This window comes from Erpetoichthys calabaricus, chromosome 15 (assembly GCF_900747795.2).
Source record: "Erpetoichthys calabaricus chromosome 15, fErpCal1.3, whole genome shotgun sequence".
In the NCBI taxonomy this organism is placed as follows: domain Eukaryota; kingdom Metazoa; phylum Chordata; class Cladistia; order Polypteriformes; family Polypteridae; genus Erpetoichthys; species Erpetoichthys calabaricus.
The window spans coordinates 33193927-33220034 of record NC_041408.2 but is presented as its reverse complement, the minus strand read 5'-3'; the positions used below and the strand labels follow the sequence as shown (position 1 = coordinate 33220034).

The following is a 26108-nucleotide window of genomic DNA, read 5'->3' as shown; positions in this document are numbered from 1 at the left end:
CCCCCACGATGGAGGAGGGATTACTGTATAAGCCGGACTTATGTATAAGCCGATATTCTACTTTTTCATTTTCACAACTTTTTTCCTTAGATAAGCCGCGGCTTATAGACAAGAACTTAGGGTACATTCCTTACAGTTGAAACTGACAGCTTAAACCTCAGATAGCTTTTTGTAGCCTTCCCCTAAACCATGATACTGAACAATCTTTGTTTTCAGATCTTTTGAGAGTTGCTTTGAGGATCCCATGCTGTCACCTCTTCAGAGGAGAGTCAAAGGGAAGCACAACTTGCAATTGACCACCTTAAATTCCTTTTCTCATGATTGGACAACACCTGTCTATGAAGTTCAAGGCTTAACGAGCTAATCCAACCAATTTGGTGTTGCAAGTAATCAGTTACATGCATTCAAATCAGCAAAATTACAAGGGTACCCAAATTTTTTGCACAGCCAGTTTTTCACATTTGATTTAATTTCATACAACTAAATACTTCTTCACTAAAAATCTTTGTTTGGAAAACACTGCAGTACTCAGATGTTCCTAGGAAATGAAAGACATACCACTGTTATTTTTTTTGTTGTAAGTAAATTATTATGCAGGCTGAGAGGGGTTCCCAAACTTTTTCATATGACTGTGTGTATATAGAGATATTATATTATATTATTATATATATATATATATTTTACAGGTGCTGGTCATAAAATTAGAATATCATGACAAAGTTGATTTCAGTAATTCCATTCAAAAAGTGAAACTTTAAACATTAAAAGAAATAAACATTTGAAATACATCAGTCTGTGTGTAATGAATGAATCTAATATACAAGTTTCACTTTTTGAATGGAATTACTGAAATAAATCAACTTTGTCATGATATTCTAATTTTATGACCAGCACCTGTATATAGTAACAATTTGTGTATGATTATTTGAAGGAATATAAATGTAGATGTTTCAATCACCAACAGTCATAAGGAAGAATGAATAGGATAACAGCAGATTTTTCTCTCAGTTTTACAGCCAAACAGCAAACCAATCACTAGTTATTCGGTTGCTATTCAGTTCTGATCTAACAATCCCAGTCAGATCTTCATGCCACTGCAAAGAAAACACTCAACAGTTGCCTCATTTAGGGATGCAGACTCAAGTTGTGTTTTGTTTTTTTGATTAATCGTTTTTGCAACTGCAAGACTGCAGTCTGCAATGCAGGTAGGTCTATATAATTTACATATTAGTGCATAGTCTATGGGAGGTTCTTATAACCTCCACAAGCTGAATTGAATTGGTAAATTATATTTCTTGTCTCACTGATTATAGATTAGACTCAGTTCGTGACCTGCCCTGCCGTGTATAAGGAAAGGAGGGCACACAGTTTTAAACCATGATTTAACATGCCCAATTGTAAATAACGCAACATGCTTTATTGAACTTGCAGTGCCGTATGTTTTGAGCATACTGAAGGCGAAGTAAAATACTTTTAAGTTTACGAAACAAATGAAGTTAGACAAGTAAAGTTAAGCTTGGAGAAGAAACAATTTTTCCCTTTTTTTTGCTTTTTATTCTGTGTGTGTAACAACCTTTTCTTTATTCTTGTGTGGACTGTTTGCCTTGAATTTTCACTAAACCTTTTAAAACGAACATTAGGACTAAGATTTCTATCGGTATGTGTTTGACTTGTGCTTGATCCTGCCTTAGTCACCAGCAGCTACAACCACTGACAAACTGTATGTTAAGCACAGCAATTTTAGATAAGAGTTTTTCAACATTTGCTACATTACTCTTTTTAAAATAACCTCACAGTGGGATGGCAGACACCAGACTTCACAATGCTGATGGCCCCTCAACCACAACCTGGTAACACCACCATACCCTGTTAAAAACTTTGCAATATTGCAGCATTCTAAATGTATTAAGATTATTACATTTTGGTCATTTGATTTGATGGAATATTTATTAAAGAGAAGTTAATCTCAATATCATGACAGGAAGTTGTTCTATGACACCGCACATGCTGAAGCATCAGTACCAATAAACTGATTAAACCTAATGCATACATGTAACGTCAACTCTGCTGATAATGATTGTATACTTACATCAGGTGTCGACTTAATGCGTCACTGGTAAACGTATTTTTGAGGTATGAATCATTTGTTGACAAACCCTATATAGACTAGGGTTATCAGATTAAATATTACTATTTCAATAAAATTACAATCTATATGAAAGAATTATTTGCAGGCAAATGCTAACATTCAATTGTAAGAGAAAGGTTCTTTATTTTACCTTGCACTAATTTTGGCATTGTGTTATTCCAAATATGCTATACTAGAAAGCTTTCGTATTTTGTATGTGTCCTGCACACTACTTCTATGATCAGTTTTTAAAATTTTTAATTGTTAGTTTGTATCATCATCTAGGGCTGGGCCATATTATACCTTTCATGGTAATACCAGTACAATGTTAGGCAATGATAAGAAAATGAAATATCGTGATAGAATATGGGTAAAACGCGCATGCGCAGTGCCTTTGTTTTCATACGCACATGGCGGAAAAAGCATGGCGGCGACGGAGAATGAGAAGGGCGAAAGCGGATCGTTGAATGAAACAGAGGAACCAGAATTGGTTTGTAAAAATGGTGCAGCTTCAGTGGTGTGGAACTGGTTTGGTTTTCGCCCGTCAGATACCCAACAAAGCACAATTTTTTGTAGAACATGCAAGCGGGCCGTCGTGGCGAAGGGAGGAAACACCACAAACCTATTTCATCATTTGAAGCAGAAGCACTTGTTGGAGTACAACAAAGCTGTTAAAGCACGTGAAGAGGCGTCCGCTTCAACTAGCGTGGTGGTGAGACCAAAGAAGCTGACTCAACAAATAATCGGCGTAGCTTTAAATAGCTGCACGCCTTATGACAAAAGTAGCAAACGCTGGGGGGAACTAACTAATGCAGTGACGCATTGTTTAGCCAGGGATATGATGCCCATTCAGAGTGTGGAAAGAGAAGGTTTCACAAAGATGCTTAAAAAGTTCGATCCACGCTACAAGCTGCCCACCAAGAAATACTTCTATAAAGTCGCCTTGCCTGCTTTATATGAAGAGGTCCGTACTGAGGTGTCAAATACATTATCTTCGGTGGAGTTTTTTGCGTCCACCACGGACATGAGGTCAAGCCGAACATCAGACCCCTACATGAGCCTCACAATACACTACGTGGACAAGACTGGAAGCTACAAAACAAGTGCCTTGAAACAAGTTTCCAGGGCTCAGTGCATATAAAGTGTATAAGGTCAATACGGTAGAAATGAAATTAATAGGGTAGAAATGAAACATCGACAATTAAACGAAGAAGAAAGAAAAGCGCTGAGAAAAGAGACTCAAATGCGTTGGACAGAAAAAAGAGCAAAAAAGAATAATCGAGGTGCAAATTCAGAAAATAAGGAAAGTAATTATCAGCCCGGAACAAGAGGAACTGAAAAAAAAGCATGTCCAATCCGGCTCTTAAATAAATGACAGTGAGTAAAATGACAAAGTAGAACGTCATAGAGATGTTTACAAACGTTGGCGCTAAACACATGCAGAGCAGGTTAGAGATTATGAAACCAGGGAAATTAGAAAGGCTCAAAAAAAAAAAAAAAAAAAGCGGCGCTATACACGTGGAGAAAGTTAAAGGATATGAAAGTAGGAAAATTAGAAAATATAAAAAGTAAAGATCGCAGTAGCACAAACAAACAAACTGCCTCATTTAACTATGCACCAGTCTAACTTTGGTTTTGCACAATAATTACTACACTATTGCACCTTAACACTTAATTCTACTTTATTCATGTAATTTTACTTATTTATTATGTTCTACTATACTGTTATCTTTCCATCTATGACTTTTTGTTAATCTAACTGATATTCTTCTAACTTTGCACAGTTTTTGATAAGCGGATCAGGATACATTTCACTGCATGTTGTCCTGTATAACTATGCATGTGACAAATAAAGAATCTTGAGAATTTCAAAAACGGAGTTTACCGCACATGCATTTATTGGTTACTTTGTTAATATATATATATATATATATATTTATCGGTCTGCTTATTTAAAAACACAAATTTACCCCAGGAGTCAAAAACGTTCTGTCTAGCCCTTGTACAAAAACCTAGACAAAAGTTGGGGTATCACCTTGGTAAACCCATGTACGTTTGGAACTGTTAGAGGAAAATAGCACAACTTTACAGACAGGAGTCCAATGCAGAACTCTACTTACTTTGTTACTTTGTAAAAAAAATAAAATAAATAATTAAATGCTGATGATGTAGATAGTTTTGTCTGTGCTGAAATTCTAAACAGAGAAACCTATCCTGGCCTCATTAAAAAGATTCAGCATATTGGGACTCGCAAGATTACAAATATTGTTTTTACAGAAGTTCTGAAATAAAAGTGAAACTAATGAAATAGCAACAATTCAAAGAAAAAACAATCTTAAAAGTGTGTATACGGAAAACCAAATACGGGGGTTGGCGAGCGAAGCCCCCTAGTCTTTAAAAATGAACAGGCAGGCTGGATGTGGGCAGTTGTGCTGCAAGATATACAGTAATCCCTCCTCCATCGCGGGGGTTGCGTTCCAGAGCCACCCGTGAAATAAGAAAATCCGCGAAGTAGAAACCATATGTTTATATGGTTATTTTTATATTGTCATGCTTGGGTCACAGATTTGCACAGAAACACAGGAGGTTGTAGAGAGACAGGAACGTTATTCAAACACTGCAAACAAACATTTGTCTCTTTTTCAAAAGTTTAAACTGTGCGGCACAAAGCTGTTGAAGGCAGCAGCTCACACCCCCTCCGTCAGGAGCAGAGAAAGAGAGAGAGAGATTGAGAGAGACAGAGTTTGTTTTTCAATCAAAAATCAATACGTGCCCTTCGAGCTTTTAAGTATGCTAAGCACCGTGCAGCATGTCGCTTCAGGAAGCAGCTGCACAGAAGGTAGCAACGTGAAGATAATCTTTCAGCATTTTAGACAAGCGTCCGTATCGTCTAGGTGTGCAAACAGCCCCCCTGCTCAATCCCCCTACGTCAGGATCAGAGAAAGTCAGCGCAAGAGAGAGAGAGAAGTAAGTTGGGTAGCTTCTCAGCCATCTGCCAATAGCGTCCCTTGTATGAAATCAACTGGGCAAACCAACTGAGGAAGCATGTACCAGAAATTAAAAGACCCATTGTCCGCAGAAATCCGCGAAGCAGCAAAAAATCCGCGATATATATTTAAATATGCTTACATATAAAATCCGCGATGGAGTGAAGCCGCGAAAGGCGAAGCGCGATATAGCGAGAGATTACTGTATTATATAATATATACATATACATATACATGTTGACATGGCAAGACATTGAGGTGCTTGACTCGGTCAGCACTGCATTGAGTCCACTTCTAGAGTTTACAGATGCTTTTTCTGCTGAAGAGTATGTGACCATTTCATGTGTTAAGCCTGTTCTTCAGATGTTTAACAATGACATGTTAAAAGTAAAAGAGAGTGACACTCAGCTGACCAAAGACATCAAAACAGCAATACTTGACTACATGAACAAAAGCTACAAAGACAGTGTCACAGAGAGGCTTGTTAACATGGCTTCTCTCCTTGATCCACGTTTTCATACAGAATATTTCAGTGAGAGTGAGAGTGAAGCCATCAAAGTTCAAGTCATGAGTGAACTAGAGCATCTTGTGTCACACCAGGGTAGCACAGCCACAGGTTTTTCAGAAACACTTCCTACATCTTGTGGAGACCAAACAAGTCAGCGAGCTGTTAAAAAGCCAAAGAAGAGTCTCAGGAGCTTTTTGAAGGGACCAGTTAGTGGCAAGACAGACGTAACTGCAGAAAGGTTACTATCTGAACTGAGCAGTTATGTGAATAGTCCACCAGCAGACAGTGAGTGTGATCCTCTTTTGTGGTGGAAAGTTCACACAGTAAAAACTTTCCCCACATTAGCAGATTACCTAGGAAATACCTCTGCATTCCAGGAACTAGCTCTGCATCTGAAAGGTTGTTCAGCACAGGTGGAAACGTTGTAACTTGTCAAAGGTCCTCCCTTAAGCCCACATCTGTGAACATGTTAGTGTTTCTGACAAAGAATCTTAAAACTTGAAATGTACAGTAGAAAACTTCCATGAGCAGTAGCAATAATTTATCCATGTTTTTTGTTTGTTTGTTTTGTTTTTACTCAAGAGTTTGTGAAATTTTATTATTTGACTTATTTATTTGGCACACTGCAGTTTTATGTTGCAAAGCAACTCTTTTTAAGTTTTGTGGATATTATACATGGTTATGCTCAGGATATGTCAGCCCATTTCCACTGGAAATGCCTTTTGGTTAAACTGTCAGCAAGGAATTTGCATTTGCACTGTTAAATTTGTATATAGCTTTAATGCACATAAAAACAGCTGCTTGTTTAAGTGAAAATAAATTGAAGGTTTTTTTTTTGCACTAATAAAGTTGTGAAGTTGTAAAGTATTTTGTCTCGCATCAATCATTTCATCAGTTATATCGTTATCGCAAATGTTCAAATATATATCGTGATAAATATTTTTGGCCATATTGCCCTGCCCTATCATCATCTACTGCATGCTCTGCTTTTTGGCTAATTTGTGTACCAACAACAGATTTGAAACACTTCTCTAGCCATCTAAAAGTACTGTGCTGCTCCTGATCCTGCTCTGTTTCACCCCTGTACCTGTGATTGCTGATGTTGTTGTATTAAAACCGTTAAGCATTCATTGTAGAAAACAAAAACTGTTTTTCTTTCTTGTTAAGTATAATGGGAAATAACTGACATTTTCAATTTTTCATTGTATTATAATAATGACTTTCAAAATTACAATTTTAAAGGGCATTTTTTTCAGGATTTCATTTCGCTACATCACTCAACATGCGTTTCTTGGAGACTGCAGGTTTGACACAATTCCTAAAACAAAAACGTAATGAAAAATATTGTAAGTATTAAAGTTACATGTGTTGAATCTGTAAAGGGGGGAAACAATCCATTTAGTTTAATCCTTCATGTTATCCTTTGACCACTGCTCCCTAGCCACAGCACTCGACCAGAATCCTGCTGTAAAAATATATCAAACCAGGCTGCTCTGCACACTTGATCTATCTTTCACAAGAAAGGCACATGGTGCAGCCAAGGGCTATAGGAGAGGGCAGGGTGACAGGGACTAAAGTAAATAGTGCATTTAGTGTATTGAGTAATCATGAATGAGTATTTATGTGCTTCATATTGGCATTACAGGCATGAGAAGTGTCCAGGTTTCATATTTCTCTTTGATCATGTCACTTTCCACACGCAGAAAATGCAAATGAAGAGTTAATGAAGAATTAGTGCATAAGTCATAAAAACTACATTATCATGAGATGCAGTATGAGCAAAATATTCAAAAATACTAACTATAATGGTGCATAAGAAGGTAAAATAAGTACAAATTTTCATGTGGAAGTATTTTCATATTCAATTATTTTAAAAATGTGTATTCAAAACCTAATGTCTGCATAATTAGACAGTCTTTAATATAGCCAGTCTTAATAGCAATAGGTTCTTTCTTTATTGGAAGAGAAATACGCTCTAATGGTTCACAGAGTCTAAACACTCTCCAATGAACCAAAGAGTTTTGTCAAATTTTTTAATATTTACATAGCCCATTCAGTTTGTTTACAAAACCTACTTGGGTTGTCCTAACAGACTGCAGCCACTAAAACTATGTTGTCATGCATTCATTCAAAGATAAAGACACATACTGTATACACTAAGCATCTACATTCATTATCTGTGGCATAACTGCTTTTTAGAAATGTAACTGCAGATGTGTAAAGAAAAAAGTTAAAACACTGAAAGTTTGCTGTCTATAGTGAACTAGATCCTAGTTAGGCTTAGAAATAAATCTTTTCACTCTGGCATTGTGTACAGTATGTATTATTTATTTCCTTAGAACAAATATGCTTATCTCCACTTTGGGGATCACTCCACTTCTGTGTGCTGAATCCTGCACATTTTAATGAGCTTCGCCACTCAAAATGTCATTGCCTACCTAGCGTCATTTCTGCTGATGCCAATTAAGTTACCAAGCTCCATTACTGGCTGACCTGATCTGCTACATGAGTAATAGGATGGGCGCAAACACATATACACAGAGTATATACGTATAAACACACATATGTACATTTAGTGAAGGAACTCCTGGATGGATAGGTGACGTGGTGGGTGGTACTATTCTTCTTGGACTTACTTCCTGGATGCCAACCCACTGCTGGTGCTTCTCCAATCTAGATTCCCATAGGGCTGCAGAAAAATGAAACTGGACCATGCTGCCCTGGCTGGGACTCCTGGAGGTAGCTCTTTGGAGGCATCTTACCAGTCCTCAATCTGACTGACCTGGAAGTGCTTCCAGGATATACTGGTGATGGAACAGAAATACTTCTGGATACCACTTTAAAAGAAGCATGTCCTCCTCAGCCAAGGATGGCAGAGTTTGGAGTTGAAGTAAAAGAAGAAAGGAAGGCAGGTAGGGTTACTTGAACCTGGGATCGTTTTTATAACATAGTTGTGTTTATGATTTTAAGATGTGAGATGCTCTGTACAGGCTATAACACACACACACACACACACACACACACACACACACACACACACACACACAAACACAAACACAGTATATACAGTTAAGTGAGAAGAAGATGAACTGATCACCAAAAGTCATAAAGATGACACATTTCTTTCCAGCATTTTATGCAAGATTACTGTATTGTTTTGTTTTGTACAATTATACAGTGAAAAAAAAAGGGAGCATCATACAAAAGTTTGGACACTCCAATATTACTGATGTCTTAGATAACTTTTACAAAGGTCTCTGACCTTAGTTAGCTTGTTAGGGCTATGGCTTGTTCACAGCAATCTGTAGTAACCCCTAGGTGATGTAAATTGCAAAGCTATGCAAATTCTTTGACTCCCCAAATGTTATTTCAACAATCAGAAGCCATGTGTTCTTCTAAACAGCTGCCTGACATTCTGGAAAAAAAGAATAATTGATGCTCACAAAGCAGAAGAATGCTATAAGAAGACAGGAAAGCCTTTTCCGGTAGCTGTTCCCTCAGTTCATAACATTAAGAAATGGTAGCGAATAGCAACGCCAGAAGTCAAGTTGAGGGCTAGAAGGCCAAAAAAACCTTCTGAACAAACTGCTCGTTGGACTGGTAGAAAGGCAGATAAAATAATAGACATTTTAAGCATGCGTGTCCAAACTTTTGCATGCCACTGTGTGTTCATGTATGCGTGTGTAATATTACATATATGTTTTTTTAAAAAAGTGAAACCGCCGAGGAAAGACAAATGATAGAGAACCTTGCACATCCACAAAACCGCCGACTGTGCCTATTTTTTATATTATATATCCTATGTTTTGTTAGATAGAATAAACAAAAGAAAAAAGCATCTCACAATCAGCCTGTAGCTCAGACTTAAAGCAAAAAACTTGCAACCAACCCAATTTGTGCAATTCGAAGAAGAGAATGTTTGTTATGTACTGATTTTTCTCTTGAGTATGCACAATGAACAAATGCCAAGTTATCCAAAGCATTTTTTAATGTCATTGTGAAATTAAATCTGGGTGTCCAAATCAATATACATGACAATTCCCATTTAACCCCAGGAATGTGTTTACAAACAGCTAGTTCAAATTATAAACCTACTTTGACATCTTTTCTTACTTTCTGACCATTAACAGACACTCTAATCATTCTACTATTTTGTCACTCTCAGGTTTAAATACATGGTACATACTTTATACCAGATTTTGTATAAATAAATTTTGAAATAAACCTTAATTTATGCTCTCCTAATTTTGAAAGCACTGAATAAAAGTGAAAGCAGAGATTAAAAATGATTTTTATACAATAGTTTTATACACCACATACTTAATTATATTAAAAGAGGATTTCTATGAATAACTCACCTTGCGCATACAATGTTAGCACAGCTTGAATTGCTATATACACTCCAGAAAACTGATATGTTTCGAACATTACCTAAAAAAACAAAATTACATAAATTAATAAAACAAACACAGCCTACACAAAATTGCTGCCGCAAGCAACTTAGATTAGGGATTATTATGAAAAAATACAATGATTTATAAATACTATACAAATGTAGGATGTAAAATTTATTCTTATGAAAAAATACTAAGTTGTACAGCATGATCATCTTTAAGGCAAGTTTAAAATGGTAATTTGTATGTGACAATAAATTCTAATAATCAAAAATATTTATATAAAGTTCACTTTTCAAAATTTTCTCTGTATTATCTAAAGTTTTGAGGAAGTTAAAAACATAAGCATGTGACCAATTCTGACAAATAGGATACTTTTTTTTCTTTGTGACTTAAGTACTGCAAATAAAAGTAGAACTTGATGATTCATGTACTATATTTTATTTATTAAATGACAGATGTTGGCAAATTTATTGTAGCCAATAAATGTAGCAGCTCAATAAAAATTATACTAACGTAGGTACTGTTCCATGCATGTGAGCGCGTACATGATTACCATTGATGAATGCAAAGTTCTCTAAATAAGTGGAAACTGTATGAATCAGTTTTCAGAATCTACATATTCAATTAATTGTTAAAACACTGGAATGCTGGCAGAAATAAATTCTGGGATGGATAAACCCAGCTCAAGTCACATCCTTGTACACGTTCAACCTCATATCTAGTTGGATCTGGTAAAGACTAAGCCACATGGATTTTCAGTAGTAGCCTTCACGTAGTCAGTCTGAGGCAGTCAGAATCACACTGCTGTGTAGGGCTGCACGATTAATCTTTTTTTTCTCATGATAACGATATTTACGACCCACGATCAGTTAATAAATATCGTCGCGATTTTACAGTATAAAGACCAAACTGTTTTTTATGGGCTGAGTTTACGGATTGGACTGCGTCACTATGACGTTACTGCGTATAGATTGCAAGCGCTTTCTGAAGCAGTAGAAGTCAATAGCAGCAATAACAGTCAGTCAGAATAAACATATGATGGCGGAGCAACGTGCAGAAGTGCAATCGTTAGTTCCTAAAAAGGGGTCATACTCAGATTTCTGGAACTATTTTGATTTCGAGGAATGTGATGTTAATCAGGTACGAGTCTTGTACAAACTTTGCTCCTGTTCCGTCCAAACGTCCCACGGTAACACAACAAACCTCATCAACCACCTTAAAAGCCACCACAAAGTACACTATCAAGAATTTCAACGACTGAAGGCACAAACAGCAACAACAAAAAATTACCAGCCATCCACAACACAGACAACAATATCAGGGACATTGTTCAACGCAATACCATATCTGCCTAGCTCGCAAAGACACCGGGAAATAACAGGATATGTGTCCAATAACCACCGTGAGCAGTGAGGGGTTTAACAAAATGATCGCAACACTTGATAAAAAGATATAGCATTCCCTCACGCAACCATTTTTCCAATGTTGCGCTGCCCTCGCTGTATGCGAAATGCCGAAAAGAAATAGAAAGAGAAATTCTCAGGCTCAGCCTTGAATATTTTGCTGCCACGACCGACTTATGGTCAAGCAGAACTGCGGAACCGTATTTGAGCTTGACAGTTCATTTTATTGACAGCGAGTTTGAGATGAAAAGCAAGCTTTTGCAAACTTCGTTTTTCCCACAAGACCATACAGCGGAGTTTATTGCAGTGGGCCTCAAAGAAGCGATGTCCGCTTGGGGCTTGGTGGAAGAAAGACTTGTGTGCATCACAACGGACAATGCAGCTAATATGATTAGGGCAGCATCTGTGAATAACTGGCCGAGGCTACACTGCTTTGGTCACAGACTTCATTTACCAAAGGAATAATCGTCATTATTAATCGTGATAAAAATTTTGAGCAAAATAATCGTGATAATCATTTTTTCTGTTATCGTGCAGCCCTACTGCTGTGACCGTCTAATGAGACACACCCAACAAACAAGACCAACTAGTCTGTGATTGCCTAGGATAAAATCAAACCGGTTTGATTTTGTCTTTAGTATGAGGGGCACGGACTTCACATGCGAGAGTTGAAAACTAATGAGCATTCAGCCAGAATTACAATGTATAGAATGTAGGTGGAATAAGGAACATACCTGTTTTTCTGAGAAGCTCATCTATATCGAACGTTTGGTGTTTTATGTACTATACAAAAAAAATGGGGACACAGATTGCCACTGAATTCACTGCAGCAGTTTAACCTTCGCACATCGCTGGTTCTATCAGGCAGCATGCTACTGGCTATAAGAAAAATGCACAAGTATGACTGTGCTAGAAGATTAGCGCTCAGCTGGTAAATGTGACATGTGAAAAAATGAAAAAAGTTGCAAAAACTGAGGGAGATTAATACTAAGCCAATAGTCAAACACTGGTCTTTTTACCATAGCAGTATGATGCCCCTTACCTTTATCTATATACTGCAAACATTTTCCATACATACATGTGACTTTTTTTTTTTTTTTTATAAAACACAAACTTTTGTTTGAATTGCCAAAGATTATTGTGGAAGGTGAAATCATTTCTATGATATTTATAGACTATAAAAAGAGTGACTACAAGTAGTATTAATGTATTGTGAGATAATGATGCAAGGAAAATTGGAATCTTTCATAATTTCTGTATTTCTCCCTAAGGTTTGTTAAGCACTTTGATCAGTATACTAAGCAATAAAAAGCTTTCATCAGTCAAACGAATAATATCCCTGAGTTCCGCACTATATAAATACTAGTGCCTTAATTCTGCAGCCTTGGATTGCTTCCTATAATGTGCTGTGCTCTCTGAAGGCATTAAATGAAACCCACTTGAATGTTTTACTGCTGTGGTGTCCAATCTTAATTCTTCTACAGTTCTTGGTCCCAGAAATGGAATGCCCAATACACTTGTCTTTTCAGGTCCCATACTGAAACAAGCTGACTGAAAATAAAATGTTTACATAAACTTTCTCGTGTGATACCGATTCAGAAATTATACAGCAGTACAGCGTGTATTGCTTTCAACATCAGCCCTCTAGCATGGTGGAGAGAGAGAGACAGAGAGAGATGCTCCACAACCTTAACCTGGACAAATCTGTTAAGAAAATGGATGAAATGGAACTTCTTCACGGGTCCAATCAGGACTCATAGGTAATGGATCATTAAGGCATTGAAGCAGGAAATAAAAGGACAGCAATTGCTGGAGCAAGTTTGATGTTAATTCAGTAAACAAAACAAAATTTACATTTAAAAGTTTTTGCAATGTACTTTATATTTGTTAAAATGGTCATTATTACCATGTGTACAGAGTATAGCAAGGTTCTTACTTTCGTGTGATAATGCTACTGCAGTGCAAATACAGTGGAACCTAGGTTTGTGAGCATAATTCGTTCTGGAAACGTGCTCGTAGTCCAAAGCACTTGTATATCAAAGTGAATTTCCCCATAAGAAATAATGGAAACTCGGATGATTTGTTCCACAACCCAAAACTATTCATATAAAACATGATTAATACAAAATATAAAGTAAAAATACATAAAACAAAATTAACCTGGACTTTACCTTTGAAACGAATCATGGCTGGTGTGAGTGAGTTTCTAAACTCTTGTGGGATTGCACCCAACGGGACGACACGGGGAAGAGTGTCCCAAAGCAATCGCAGTCTCCCAGTGCTATAGCAGTTCGCCATAAAAGCGAATCCGAAAAGATCACGGACATGCTATAAGCGCTTGCCATCGATGGGTGATACAAGGAACATTATAAATGCGCAGGGCCCTGCCTGAGTGCTGTGTCTGTTTCAAGCTGAATAAAGCTGGTGTTGCTAAAGTACTGAGACTCAACTTTGTGTTTTAGTGTGCAAGACGGGGACTCGCACGTCACAGCACACACTCACATACACACACATGCGCATGAGCGGGCACACACATACACACACAAGCACGCGCACACACACAGTCACAATGCTAATGCTGTAGTAAACAGTATACGCTCGTACGGATGTTTACTATGAGTGAGGCATGCCGACTCAGACGGAGATTAGGAGACGATTGCCCACAATCCCGCAGCGAGAGAGAGAAGAACCATCAGCTCAGTTGTGATCACATGAAGCTCAGCAGACAAAGAGTATACATACTACTCGTACTGCAAGACCTCGCTCGTTTATCAAATCAAAATTTCTTAAAAATTTTTGCTCGTCTTGCAAAACACTCGTAAACCAAGTTACTCACAAACCGAGGTTCCACTGTATGTTAATACAAAAGAAAAAGCTTAGAAAACATACATTAAAAGTTGTACACATGCACACTTGAAGTTTGCAATGTTTTGATTTATGAATGTCTAATACGTAACACCAAACATACAGTACATTTCCTTTATGAATATTTCATGAGAATATTGCTCTGGGCAAGTCCAGAGTGGAAAAAAATAGCCTGGCAGCTCTCTGGGTTTGGTTCTAGAGCCCTTGCTGTGCGGTGAGTTGAGCCTGACTATATCTAGTCTGTACCCTTTCACCTCCCAAACTAGCTTGGGTTCCTTGCCTGCCAAATAGGTCACATTCTTTGTCCGTAGGGTCAGTTTTAGCAGCTGGGAATCAGTTTGCCAAGTCACCTGCCTTTGACTGCCACCCAAACCACAATGCAACAGACCCTTATGACTCCTCCTGACAGCCCACTGGAGAATAACCCCATGTTGCTCACTTGGGCCTCTTCATTTCTACAATTCTTTCTGTTCATTTTGTTTTTTTGTACATCATGCACTCTGTGCTTTTCTAAAAATTTATCTGGATAGATAAATGTGGGTTACCTTGAATAACTTAAACTATAAGAAAAATCACTACTGCTGCCAAACTCTTTGCTATTAGAAATGGGCAACTAATCAGACTACAAATAATGCTTTAGGAATAAAATTATGAAGCTTCTAATCTGGTCTTTAATATTATCTCAAATGTGTCTATACTTGCAGATTTTTTTAACATGGCTGATGATTTAAATTAGTTTACTCTCTATCGAGTTTATCCAGCATTTCATTTTACTACCTCTTTTGTTTTGAAGCATTTATTCAGACATTCTAAGCAAGACCACGTTTTCAGATGGATATTAAACTTTTCTAGTGAAGTGAGAAATAATAAAAACTAGGCATGAGACAATATCCTTATCCCACAAGACAATACATATCGAGGTTCAGGCTTCACAATAAAATAATTGACACCTTATCTTGGTGGAAGGGTTTGAGTGTTCCAATGATTCTGGGGGCTATGTTATCTGGGGCAGTTGTACCTGGTGAGGTCATCCAAGACAAATTAGTCTTGAGTGAGGAAGCAAACTAAGTGTGGTTTGCATAAACTTTGTGAGAAGAATTAAGGAACCAGTAACCTCACCCAAAAATGAGAAACTGGGTTCCCTACCTGAGGCTAGCCCCGGATGTTTCAAGTGCAGCGAGGTCCAGGCCTACACACCTGTGTATGCAGTGGTAGGCAAAAGTCCAGCAAGGCCTGAAGCGATACTGGAATTGAAGCCAGGACCCAAGTCTTATCCCTTCTAAACAAAAAAAAAAACAAAAAAACTAGGGACTTATCTACCCTTTTGTCATATACACAATCTCTCCAATCTTAAAATGGTGACAATTAATTTGAGGGTGAATATGTAGGAAAGAGAAAAAATGAATACAAGAATATGGTCCTTATGGATGACATTACAGTTGTGACCCACTAGGCTGGCTACTTTGAGCACCTGTTTAAAGATGATCTTCAGGCTAGGACGTTGGGTATCTCTAGGTTCACAGTTCTTGAGGTTGATCCTACAATTAGCTGTGAACCATGCAATCTCACTGAGATTGCACAGGTGGTGAACCACCTCAGGGTAGGGAAAGCTGCAGGGATCCGTGGTATCCGGAATGAACTTCTCCAGGCATTGCAAGCAATCTTTGCTCTCACTTGGGACACTGGCATCATCCCAACTGACTGGAAAATGGGACTTGTGGTCTCTCTTTGGAAAGGGAAGGATGATCGCCTGAATTGCAGCAACTACGGGGGATAACACTGCTCTCTGTGCCAGGTAAGGTCCTTGCTAGGGTCATCCTCAATCAGATCTGAGATCATTTACTTACCTACAAGCGACCACAACAATCTGTTTTTTTGCCTAAGAAGTCCACCTTCAACTGTATCCTGGGACTGAGGGATCTCATGGAGTGCAAACATGAATATCAGCAGAGTTTCTTTGAAGCCTTTGTCGGTTTTTGTAAAGCGTTTGACTCAGTTGATCAAGCTGCCCTGTGGGACATCTTAAGACTTCGTGGGACCCCCTTAAGGTTGCTGGATATCATGGCCAGCCTGTACACTGGTACTGTGAGTGCTGTGCAGAGTGGAGGAAGAACCTCTGTTTTTCCCCAATTGACTCTGGGGTTCATCAGTGTGTTCTTACTCCTACTTTGTTCAGTGCTTGCATGGACTGGGTGTTGGGCAAGGTTGTGGGGTCCAGCGGCTGTGGAGCATCTATTTGCAAAGAAAGATTCACTGATGTGGACTTTGACTCCATAAAGATCACAGCATAATCAGCAATGGAGGCTCTGATCAGGGCTCTTGAGAGACTGAATGAGAAGTCTGAGTGTATGGGCTGGCGAATGCCCTGGATTAACACAAAGATCCAGGCCTTTAATGGCCTCTTAGGCACAGCCATCAGCAGTGTGTCTGTCTGCGGAGAGAGTATCGAGAGGTTTACTTACTTCAGAAGTGACATTCATGTCTCTGGTGACTCTTCCTATGAAGTTGGGGGGGTCATGAGGTTGCTGGAAAGGGGACAAAGGTCCAAGTCTTTAGAGTCCTGATGCTTCCTGTCTTGCTATATGGTTACAAGACATGGGTCACTGGATAGCGTCCGAGACGAAGACTGGACTCCTTCGGTACTGTGTCTCTTTGGAGAATCCTTGGGTACCTCTGGTTTGACTTTGTGTCAAATGAGCACTAGCTCCCTTACAATGCAGGTAATGCGCCTCATTCAGGACTCCATGAGCATCAGTTATGGCATTATGGCCATGTGGCGTGATTCCGTGAGAGTGATCCGGGTTGCAGGATTCTCATTGTTGAAGACCAGAGTGGCTGGACCTGGCTAAGGGAACGCCCACATAACACTTGGGTGCAGCAAATAGAGGTTCATTTCCAGAGGGTGGGACTGGACCATGTGTCTGCCTGGGGGAGTTGCCAACCAGAATGCTGAGCTGTTTCTTTATATGGTGGGTGTGGCAAACTGACCTGATACAAAAATCAAGGTGTGAAAGGTGAGGTAACTCACCTAAGTAAACGGTTATAACAAAAACTGGTTAGGATGAACAATGCACAGCAGAATGAAGGAACATAGTAATTAGCTAAATGATGTTAAAAATATCTGGACAGCCCATACTGAACAGCGAGCTGAAAATAGTGGAATCAGTTGCTCCTTCAGTAAGCAAATACAAAATACTTTAGTACAAAGTAGCAGACTCTGAAGACAGACAATTGACAATTTCTCTCTTCTATTAGCTTAATAGAAAGAGTCAAGGATGGAGATTTTTGTTAAAATTCTGGACAATAGTTACCTATTGAAAATGTATGTTGCCTATCCAGTTATTGTTCTCTATGGACTGTATTTAAAAAAAAATGTTTTTGAAAACAGCAGGATACACATCTTTCTGGGTTTGTTCACTGCAACTGCAGGAAAATATTAACTACTGCTCCCATATAAGCTTAAAGCATTTTTTTTAAATAGAGGCTCCCACACAGGCAACTCTCCAGAGGATACAAAAATTTTTTATAATATATCAATAAATCGTTCTTTAAGGAATTACAATCAACCTTAACTACATTTATGTGGAATTCAAAACATCCACGTATCCAAAGAGCGACCCTACAAAGGCCAAAGGCAGAAGGTGGCATGGCTCTACCTAACTTTCAATTTTACTACTGGGCAGCAAACATACAACATATTAAAACCTGGACAGGAACACAAATAGATGAACATATGCAGGCTTGGTCTGCAATACAAATAGAATCATGCAGTTCATCTTTATATTCCTTGCTTTGTGCCCCAACAAATGCAAATTATTGCCAATATACTAATAACCCAATAGTGCTTCACTCACTCAGAATATGGAACCAATGTAGGAAACATTTTAAGATAGAGTATCTTTTAATCGGTGGCACCACTGCACGAGAACCACCTTTTTCGCAACCATATGCAGTTTTTAATGTCTGGAAAATATTTGGGATTAAATCACTTAGAGATCTGTACATAGACAACATCTTTGCATCCTATGAACAATTACATTCTAAATTTAACTTTCCAGCAACACATTTCTTAAACTATCTTCAAATTAGAAACTTTGTTAAACAGAACCTGCCCAATCATCCCTCATCTCCCACATCCCTCTATGCTGGAAAATATATTCATCAGTTTCAAGGACTTAGACAGCATCTCTGCAATATAAAAAACCATTTTACAGTCTCTCCCTTTCAAAGATCCAAGAGGACATTGGGAAAAAGATCTCTTCACTTAACATATCAGAAAAGGAGTGGAAGGTAGCAATGCAGGGAATTCACTTGAGCTCCATATGTGCAAAGCATACAATTATTCAACTAAAAATTATATATTGAGCACATCTGTCTCACTTAAAATTGTCCAAAATGTTTCCAGGGTAAGATCCAACCTGCGAACGCTGCTAGTTTTGGGCCTGCACCAAACTAACATCATTTTGGACCAAGATTTTTAAATGAATTTCAGACAGTCCTGGTGTCACAATCCCTCCAAATCCACTAACAGCTGTGTTTGGTGTACTTCCAGATGGGCTTAAAGTGGAGAAGGTCAAACAAACTGATTGCATTCACTACACTATTGGCACATAGACTTATCTTGCTCAACTGGAAGAATCCTAATTCTCCCCTTTCAAGTCAATGGGTAATTGATGTTATAGATTTGAAATTAGAAAAAATAAAATTCTCACTTAGAGGATCTGTGCAGAAATCTTTCCAAACCTGGCAGGATTTAATCAATAACATTTTAGAATAAGCTTTTAAAGCACTGAGGAAGCAGATTCTCTCCCTATTCTTTTTTTTTTTTTTTTGTCTTCTCCATTTATCTATATTCACTTATTAATTTATCTATTTGCTTATTTTTACTATGTTTAAGTTTTAGTCTGCTGGCCATGCTCTCTTTCTCATGGATGGGGATTGATTTGTTTTCAATCCTATTCTTGTAAAATTGATGTATTTGTGTGGAATGGTGTGTGATTTCAATAAAATCAATAAAAAATGTATTTTTAAAAGTGACTGGAGCAGTAAAGCCCAATAGTAAATAGACACTGGTCAAAGGAAAAATTTAAGGAAGATTTTTGTTAGAGAATTCTTTAATGCTTATTTAAGATTAAGCCTGTGGTTTGTATATAATATATAGGTATTCCAACAATTACTCATCTTTTTTAGGTATTTTTTGGTAATAATTAATTCAGTTCTATCATTACTAGTTTTAATGTCAAGTCAGCAGCCAATTCAGGCTGCAGGTGAAAAACCACATTAGGAGAGGGAGCTAAATGAGCATTACTGTCACTGAAATGACTTTACAATGGTGATTTTAAGGCTGTTAAAAACAAAATCAGAAATATGGAAGTAATTTTCCTTATTACTGATAAAAGAAATCACATTTTGCTAGATGTGATGGAGGCATAACAGTTCGATCATACAACAGCAGTAACTACAGGTTTTTCCGGTTCAAAAAAGATTTGGTACAGTAACAGCAAAAGAACTACACTTTCATCATGTCAGAGAAGAGTTCGTAATGGAACTCTAAATGAAAGAGCAATGCAGTGACAAAGAAAATCTGTCCTAAAAGGTGAAGGGGAATGCTTGAGAAAAAGAAGGCTGATTATGGAAGGTGATGTGTAAAAACAGATCTGTAAAAATAGCAATATACAAGCATAGTGTGTCTGGTGTGACACAATGCCAACATTAGTAGGAGGTGAAGCAAACAACTGTTCTTTTATATTTGAATGTCAGAATTTTACCTACAAGTAAGATTTTTTTATAATACATTATATTTAAATTGTAACATTCAACTTGGAATGAAGGTCAGTAGGAACAAGACAGAATACATGTGTATAAATGAGAGGGAGGTCAGTGGAATGGTGAGGATGCATGGAGTAAATTTGTCAAAGGTCGATGAGTTAAAATACTTGGGATCAATAGTACAGAGTACTGGGGATTGTGGAGGAGAGGTGAAAAAGAGTGCAGGCAGGGTGGAATGGGTGGAGAAGAGTGTCAGAAGTAATTTGTGACAGACTGGTATCAGCAAGAGTGAAAAGGAAGGTCTAGAGGATGGTAGTGAGACCAGCTATGTTATATGGGTTGGAGACGATGGCACTGACCAGAAAGCAGGAGAAAGAGCTGGAGGTAGCAGAGTTAAGAATGCTAAGATTTGCACTGGGTGTGACAAGGATGGATAGGATATAGAAATCAGTACATTCGAGGATCAGCTCAGGTTGGACGGTTGGGAGACAAAGTCAGAGAGGCGAGATTGCACTGGTTTGGACATGTGCAGAGGAGAGATACGGAGTATATTGGGAGAAGGATGCTAAGGATAGAGCTGCCAGGGAAGAGGAAAAGAAGAAGGCCTAGTGAAGGTTTATGGATGTGGTGAGAGAGGACATGCAGGTGATGGGTGTGACAGAACAAGATGCAGAGGACAGAAAGATATGGAAGAAGATGGTCCACTGTGGCAACCCCTAACAGGAGCAGCCGAAAGAAGAAGAAGAACATTCAACTTGCAATAGTGCAAGCAAGCCTGCAACTAAAATAAAATTGAAGGTAAGGACTTTGGCAGAAAAAAGTTGCACTCCTGGCTGTGATAAAAGTTCCTTTGATGTTTTGCTGTTGGTGTACCAAAAGCTATAAAGGCTCAAATGAAAATGGAAAAGCCCTCACAATTTTGATCAAAAATCTAACAACAAAGTAAAATCTGAATGTTGTCACACAGAGAAAAGCAATTAAATGCAAAGCAAGAAGCAACAATACACAGGACATCAGCACATCGAACAGCAAACTGAAATGGAATTAATTTGGAATTGCCAATTCACCTAATGTGTGCTTTTTTTGGGTAGTGGCGGAGTGGTGGCTCTGAGGCTAAGGATCTGCGCTGGTGTCCCGAAGGTTGCCGGTTCGAATCCCCGTCACTGCCAAAAGAGATCCTACTCTGCTGGGCCCTTGAGCAAAGGCCCTTAACCTGTAATTGCTCCAGGGGGCACTGTACAATGGCTGACCCTGCGCTCTGACCCCAAGGGGTATGCGAAAAAACTAACAAACACTGTTGTAAGTCGCTCTGGATAAGAGCGTCTGCTAAATGATGTAAATGTAAATGTAATGTAAATGTAGTGGGGGGAAAGTGAAGTGTGCGGAGAAGAGTTCCCCAGACATGCTGAGAAGCATAAACAAGGTGACCCCTCTCTCTATTTAAACCGTGAGGACTACAGTGGTAATCAGCAATGCTACCCACTGTGCAACAGTGTAGATTATTTGTAAGACCCTGGTTTGATTTTTAAGCAGACATATTCAGCATGTAAATTACATTTTATTTAGACAGACATTTAATAATTGTGAGCTTACTTATATTAAAGGATAAGTTCTGTATTTTTTAAATTGAAGCATTTTCTTCACAATCATGTCACACGAAACCTCTCTAAAGTGAAGCTTTTTTAATTAAATTAAAAATATGGTTTTTCTTGCAGTTTACAATGAGGTTTTAGAGTACTAGGTTCTAAAGTGAATGAAAAAGCCCGAAAACTTATGAAATACATTTGTTTTAAAGTAGCGAAGTCTTCGAGTTAAGAACACAGTTATGAGGCACTGTTGTGATAATGTAAGGAAACTAAAAATAATTTTATCCACTGTTAGATTCTTTAGCTTTTTTTTTTTTTTTTTTTTTAAGGTAAGCATACATTTCTTGCTTATTTATGTGCTTGTTGTGGCATTCTTGAATGGAGTTATGACAACATAATACACATAATATATCTGAACTAAATGGATTCTACAGCGTTCTATTTATAATGAAAACCTTACGATTTTCAAAAGAGCCGAACCAAATTATTTGTGACATGCCTTCTGCATACACACACACAAAAAAACTGAAAAGAGCCGAGTGTGCAATATAGCAGACGAAACGCCACAAACCAGTTAATGTTTTTTTTTTCTTTAAATCCATGATCTTGGAGATGGTGGAGTAATAAATGGAATAATCCATAAATACATAGAGAGAACATGCAGACTTAATTTAGAACTACATGCCTACTTCATTTTCTCCGTCACTGAAGCACACGTGTCCTTTCACAGTCCAGTGGTAGCAGGTGCATCTTTGTGAAGTAAAGAAAAAAAAGCTTATGTATAATGAAAGAACATAGCAAGTATTGTCTAGTTGTCTACAAGACTGAGACAGCAATTTTCATCTCGGCATCAACTATCACTGTTAATAACAGTGCTTGCCGATAACTTTGGGGTGAATTTACTCCTCTCAACTTGAAGGCTGCCACACTGCCACTCGGGAAATAAACTTCGCAAAGTGTGGCACACAGATGGTCTCCTTCTAAAATGATTAAATCTTACAACAATGGTTGCTTACTGCTTTTTATCCTTCATAAAATGAAATGTTGTTTTGCAATGTGTGTGTAATCACAAGACACGAGTCAATATCCAACAGTTTTGGCTTTAAAAATTAGCATATTTCAGGCTTTCATCACATGAGAACTCGTACCATTTAGGACCATTATAAAGCACAAGACTGGGCAAATTATTTATTAAAAACCAGAGAATGATAATATTAGTTCACTGGAGTGCCTTAATCTGGAATATGCTAGGTATAACTGGCCATTCCTGCCCTATATTAATTTTTACTTTTCCTAGCAACTGACCATGGCTTTACAGGAAACTGAATTCTTTCAAACTGGAAAAAGTAATTAGCAGAAATAATGGGAATTTTGGAAATGCATATAATTGCACCAGTAAGCACATCTTGCAAAAATGGTAGCTTCAATGTGACTTGAATGTAATGCTTGTATCAGTAATCTTGTACTGTTTCAAAGGTTTGGGGGGTTTAGATCAAAAGCATTTGCAGTAAACCGTGGTTTACCTTAACTTATTACACACAGCATTGACGTTTGCTGGCTGCATATTTATGTGGCATAAGCAGTGAATGGAATGCAATATACACTGTACAGAAAAGAAAACAATGTCCTAAGTACAATGTCTACCTCATCTATGTTCTGTCTGCAGGAGACACCTTTACTGTCGAAGCATTTAAACTGACCAAGCCGTGTTGTCACTTCTGGCTTTTATTGTACGTGTGGCTTGAAGTGGGCCAGTAGGCTATACCGGCACTTTACTGGGTATTCTGCTTTGCAAACTGGAGCATAACAACCAGTTTTCTGCAATATTGCATGTACCACTAAGGACCTTCATCATCCACCATGTTGTCTGAAGTATATGCCTATTTCTGCTTGAAAATCCATGGGGGTGAACCAATACTAACTCCTATCAAATTTGTATACATTTAATGCGGCATCGTGAGGATTAAAAAAAAGAAGCTGACTGAATAAGTACTGTGTGCATCCAAGGACGCAACTTGCTAAACTCATTATCTACGAGTTTAGCCTTTCGTACTTACACACACACACACACACACACACTACTACAACATTACCATCAGCAAATATTGACAAATGCAAAAGTTAAAAAAACGGGCTAACTAATTTCTTTCTTTCTAGTATGTCTCCAAATTTCAGTTAAATTAGACAAAGCACTTTTGTGGTATTTCATATCTTAGTTGTACAGGATGTATCGAAACACCCTTTTTTATTGGATACCGAGTGCCCTTGATGCATCACCTGCCAAATTTCAGCTTTTCAACTAAAGAGGAAATAACATTTTTGTTGATGAGCAACTCAGTAAGTCAGTCAACTTTGTATTTTATTTTTAACATACAGGTCAAATTTTGTAACAACGAAGTGCAATGGACGTAAAAAAGTATTTCATTGTAATGAGATTCTGTATTTGTCGCTATAGTGCTCTTTTAACTTGCGTCCAGGCGTTTGTAATCATTTCAATAGCTTCTTTCACGTTAATTTTCATCTTCTCCGGTCTACAAGTTATGCTGGTGAGAATTTTTCTCAGCATTTCCTTGTGATAATACACTTTCAGGGTGTGAATAATGCCCAAATTCAATGGCTGAAGCACTGCTGTGCAATTGGGTAGGAGGAATTCAACACAAACATTATCTAAATGTGGAAGCATGCTGTGGGCAGTACAGTTATCAATCATAAGCAGAATCTTCCTTTTCTTCTTCTTCACATTGTGAGGTTACTGGACTCTTTTGGGACCCCCTAACCCTCCCCCCACCCCACCACAAAGGGAAGGTCATGCCAAAGTGCGTCCCTAAGTGCAATTGCTGCATCTGCAGAAGATTGTTTGTCCATTGCCAGGGCGGAGCAACCACAGGCTCCCAGAGCTGCAGTGGAAGCAAATCTGAAAAGATTGCAGTCATGCTAGAAGTCCCTGTCTTCCTCCCCAAAACACAAGGCTAAGACTCAGTACTTTAGCAAAACAGGCTTTTTTTCAGCTTGAAACAGGGACAGCATGGTTATTTATTGTAGCAGGATCTACCACTCTCCTATACACCGACACTGCAATCAGGCAGTGTCATGAGCAGGTTAGTGGCCAAGTAATACTGCTCCCTGTATTTATAATGTTCCTTGCATCACCCATCAAGATCTTTTCAGAGTTGCTTTGGCGGCAAGCCACTGCAGCAGTGTAAGCCTGCTGTTGCCCCGGCAACGGATAAACAGTCTTCCTCAGACATGGTGATCGTGCTTCAGGAAGCTCTTCGGTGTGTCGTCCCTTTTGGGGAGGTCCCAAAAGAAACCTCACAACAGTGACTTTGCTTTTTCTTGAATAAGTGGAACCACATAAAAATTGCTTTTTCAACATCTTCAAATGCAGCAGTTCGCATACGTTTGTGCCGAGGCCCCGTCGCTGGTGAAATTTCAAAATTCACTGGAAACGTCTTTTTTCTTTTTGCCGAAATCAAGAGCCGCAAAATTTTAAACTTTTTTTTTCTAATGTGAATTGTTGCCGTTTTTCTGTGTCTTCCATTTCTATAAGAGGGTGACAATGAGTTAAATTCCAATGGATGTTTTTCAAATGTTGACGAGCAATAAGCAAAAGGTTTCACTGAAAACCACAGAACACAAAGACATCAAAAAACACTTTGAGGAAAGTTCGAAGAAAGAGAAAAAATTTATAATGTTTCTATTCGGGGATCTTTGTGCACAACTGAGCTGTGACCACGGAACTAACTGCTCTGTGGATGATTCATTACAATGAAGTGCCCAAAAGACCTTGAAATGCCTGAATGAAAGTATCTGCCGAATGTACAGTATGTCACAGTAACGAGATTTCTATAGACTGTCATATGGGGAAACTGTCAGGACCATAAAAATACTTCATTGTAATGAAAATTTCATTGTAACGGAATTTGACCTGTATATACATACATATACACATGTCACTTTAGAACACGATTGTGTGTAGCAAACGAATATATACTATAATTGTGAGGAAATAACTGAATCAAACAAATTACCAGGACCAGACAATACTGTGTTTATCCTTGAGTTCTTAACTCTTTTAGGGCGGATGTCGACTTTTGTCGACAAGAGGGGTTGAAGGCTAATGTCGACAAAAGTCGACATCCAGGGATAGGGGGCGACAATCAGCTGTTAATGGTGACAAATCTCACTGTCACGTCACAGGCATTCCCTCTGTGCTTGGAGGAATGCTAGACTCGTTGACTCGGCAACTAAACCTTGCGTGTGCGTGAGTTGCGAAATGTAAACAAAGGCAAGATGGTACCGACATGTGAAAAGGCAGCGAAGCAAGTGCAGAAAAGAAAACACTCGGCAGACAATGTTTTGCGCATTATTGCGGAGTCGGACTCTTGATTTTTCAGAATCGGATTTTATTGGCAGTGATCAGGAGATCGAGCAAGAGAGTGAGAAGCAGGCATCAGCTGATCAG

General features: G+C 38.3%; 1 protein-coding gene across 1 annotated transcript in view; it reads right to left on the bottom strand.

The window, feature by feature from the left end:
• Positions 1-26108, bottom strand: part of LOC114666148 (actin-related protein 2-B) — an 80494-nt gene that overhangs the window by 21114 nt on the left and 33272 nt on the right. Inside the window, exon 4 of the mRNA XM_028820893.2 lies at positions 9982-10054. Coding sequence (XP_028676726.2) covers positions 9982-10054 — 73 coding nt within the window. The remainder of the gene's footprint in view (positions 1-9981; positions 10055-26108) is intronic.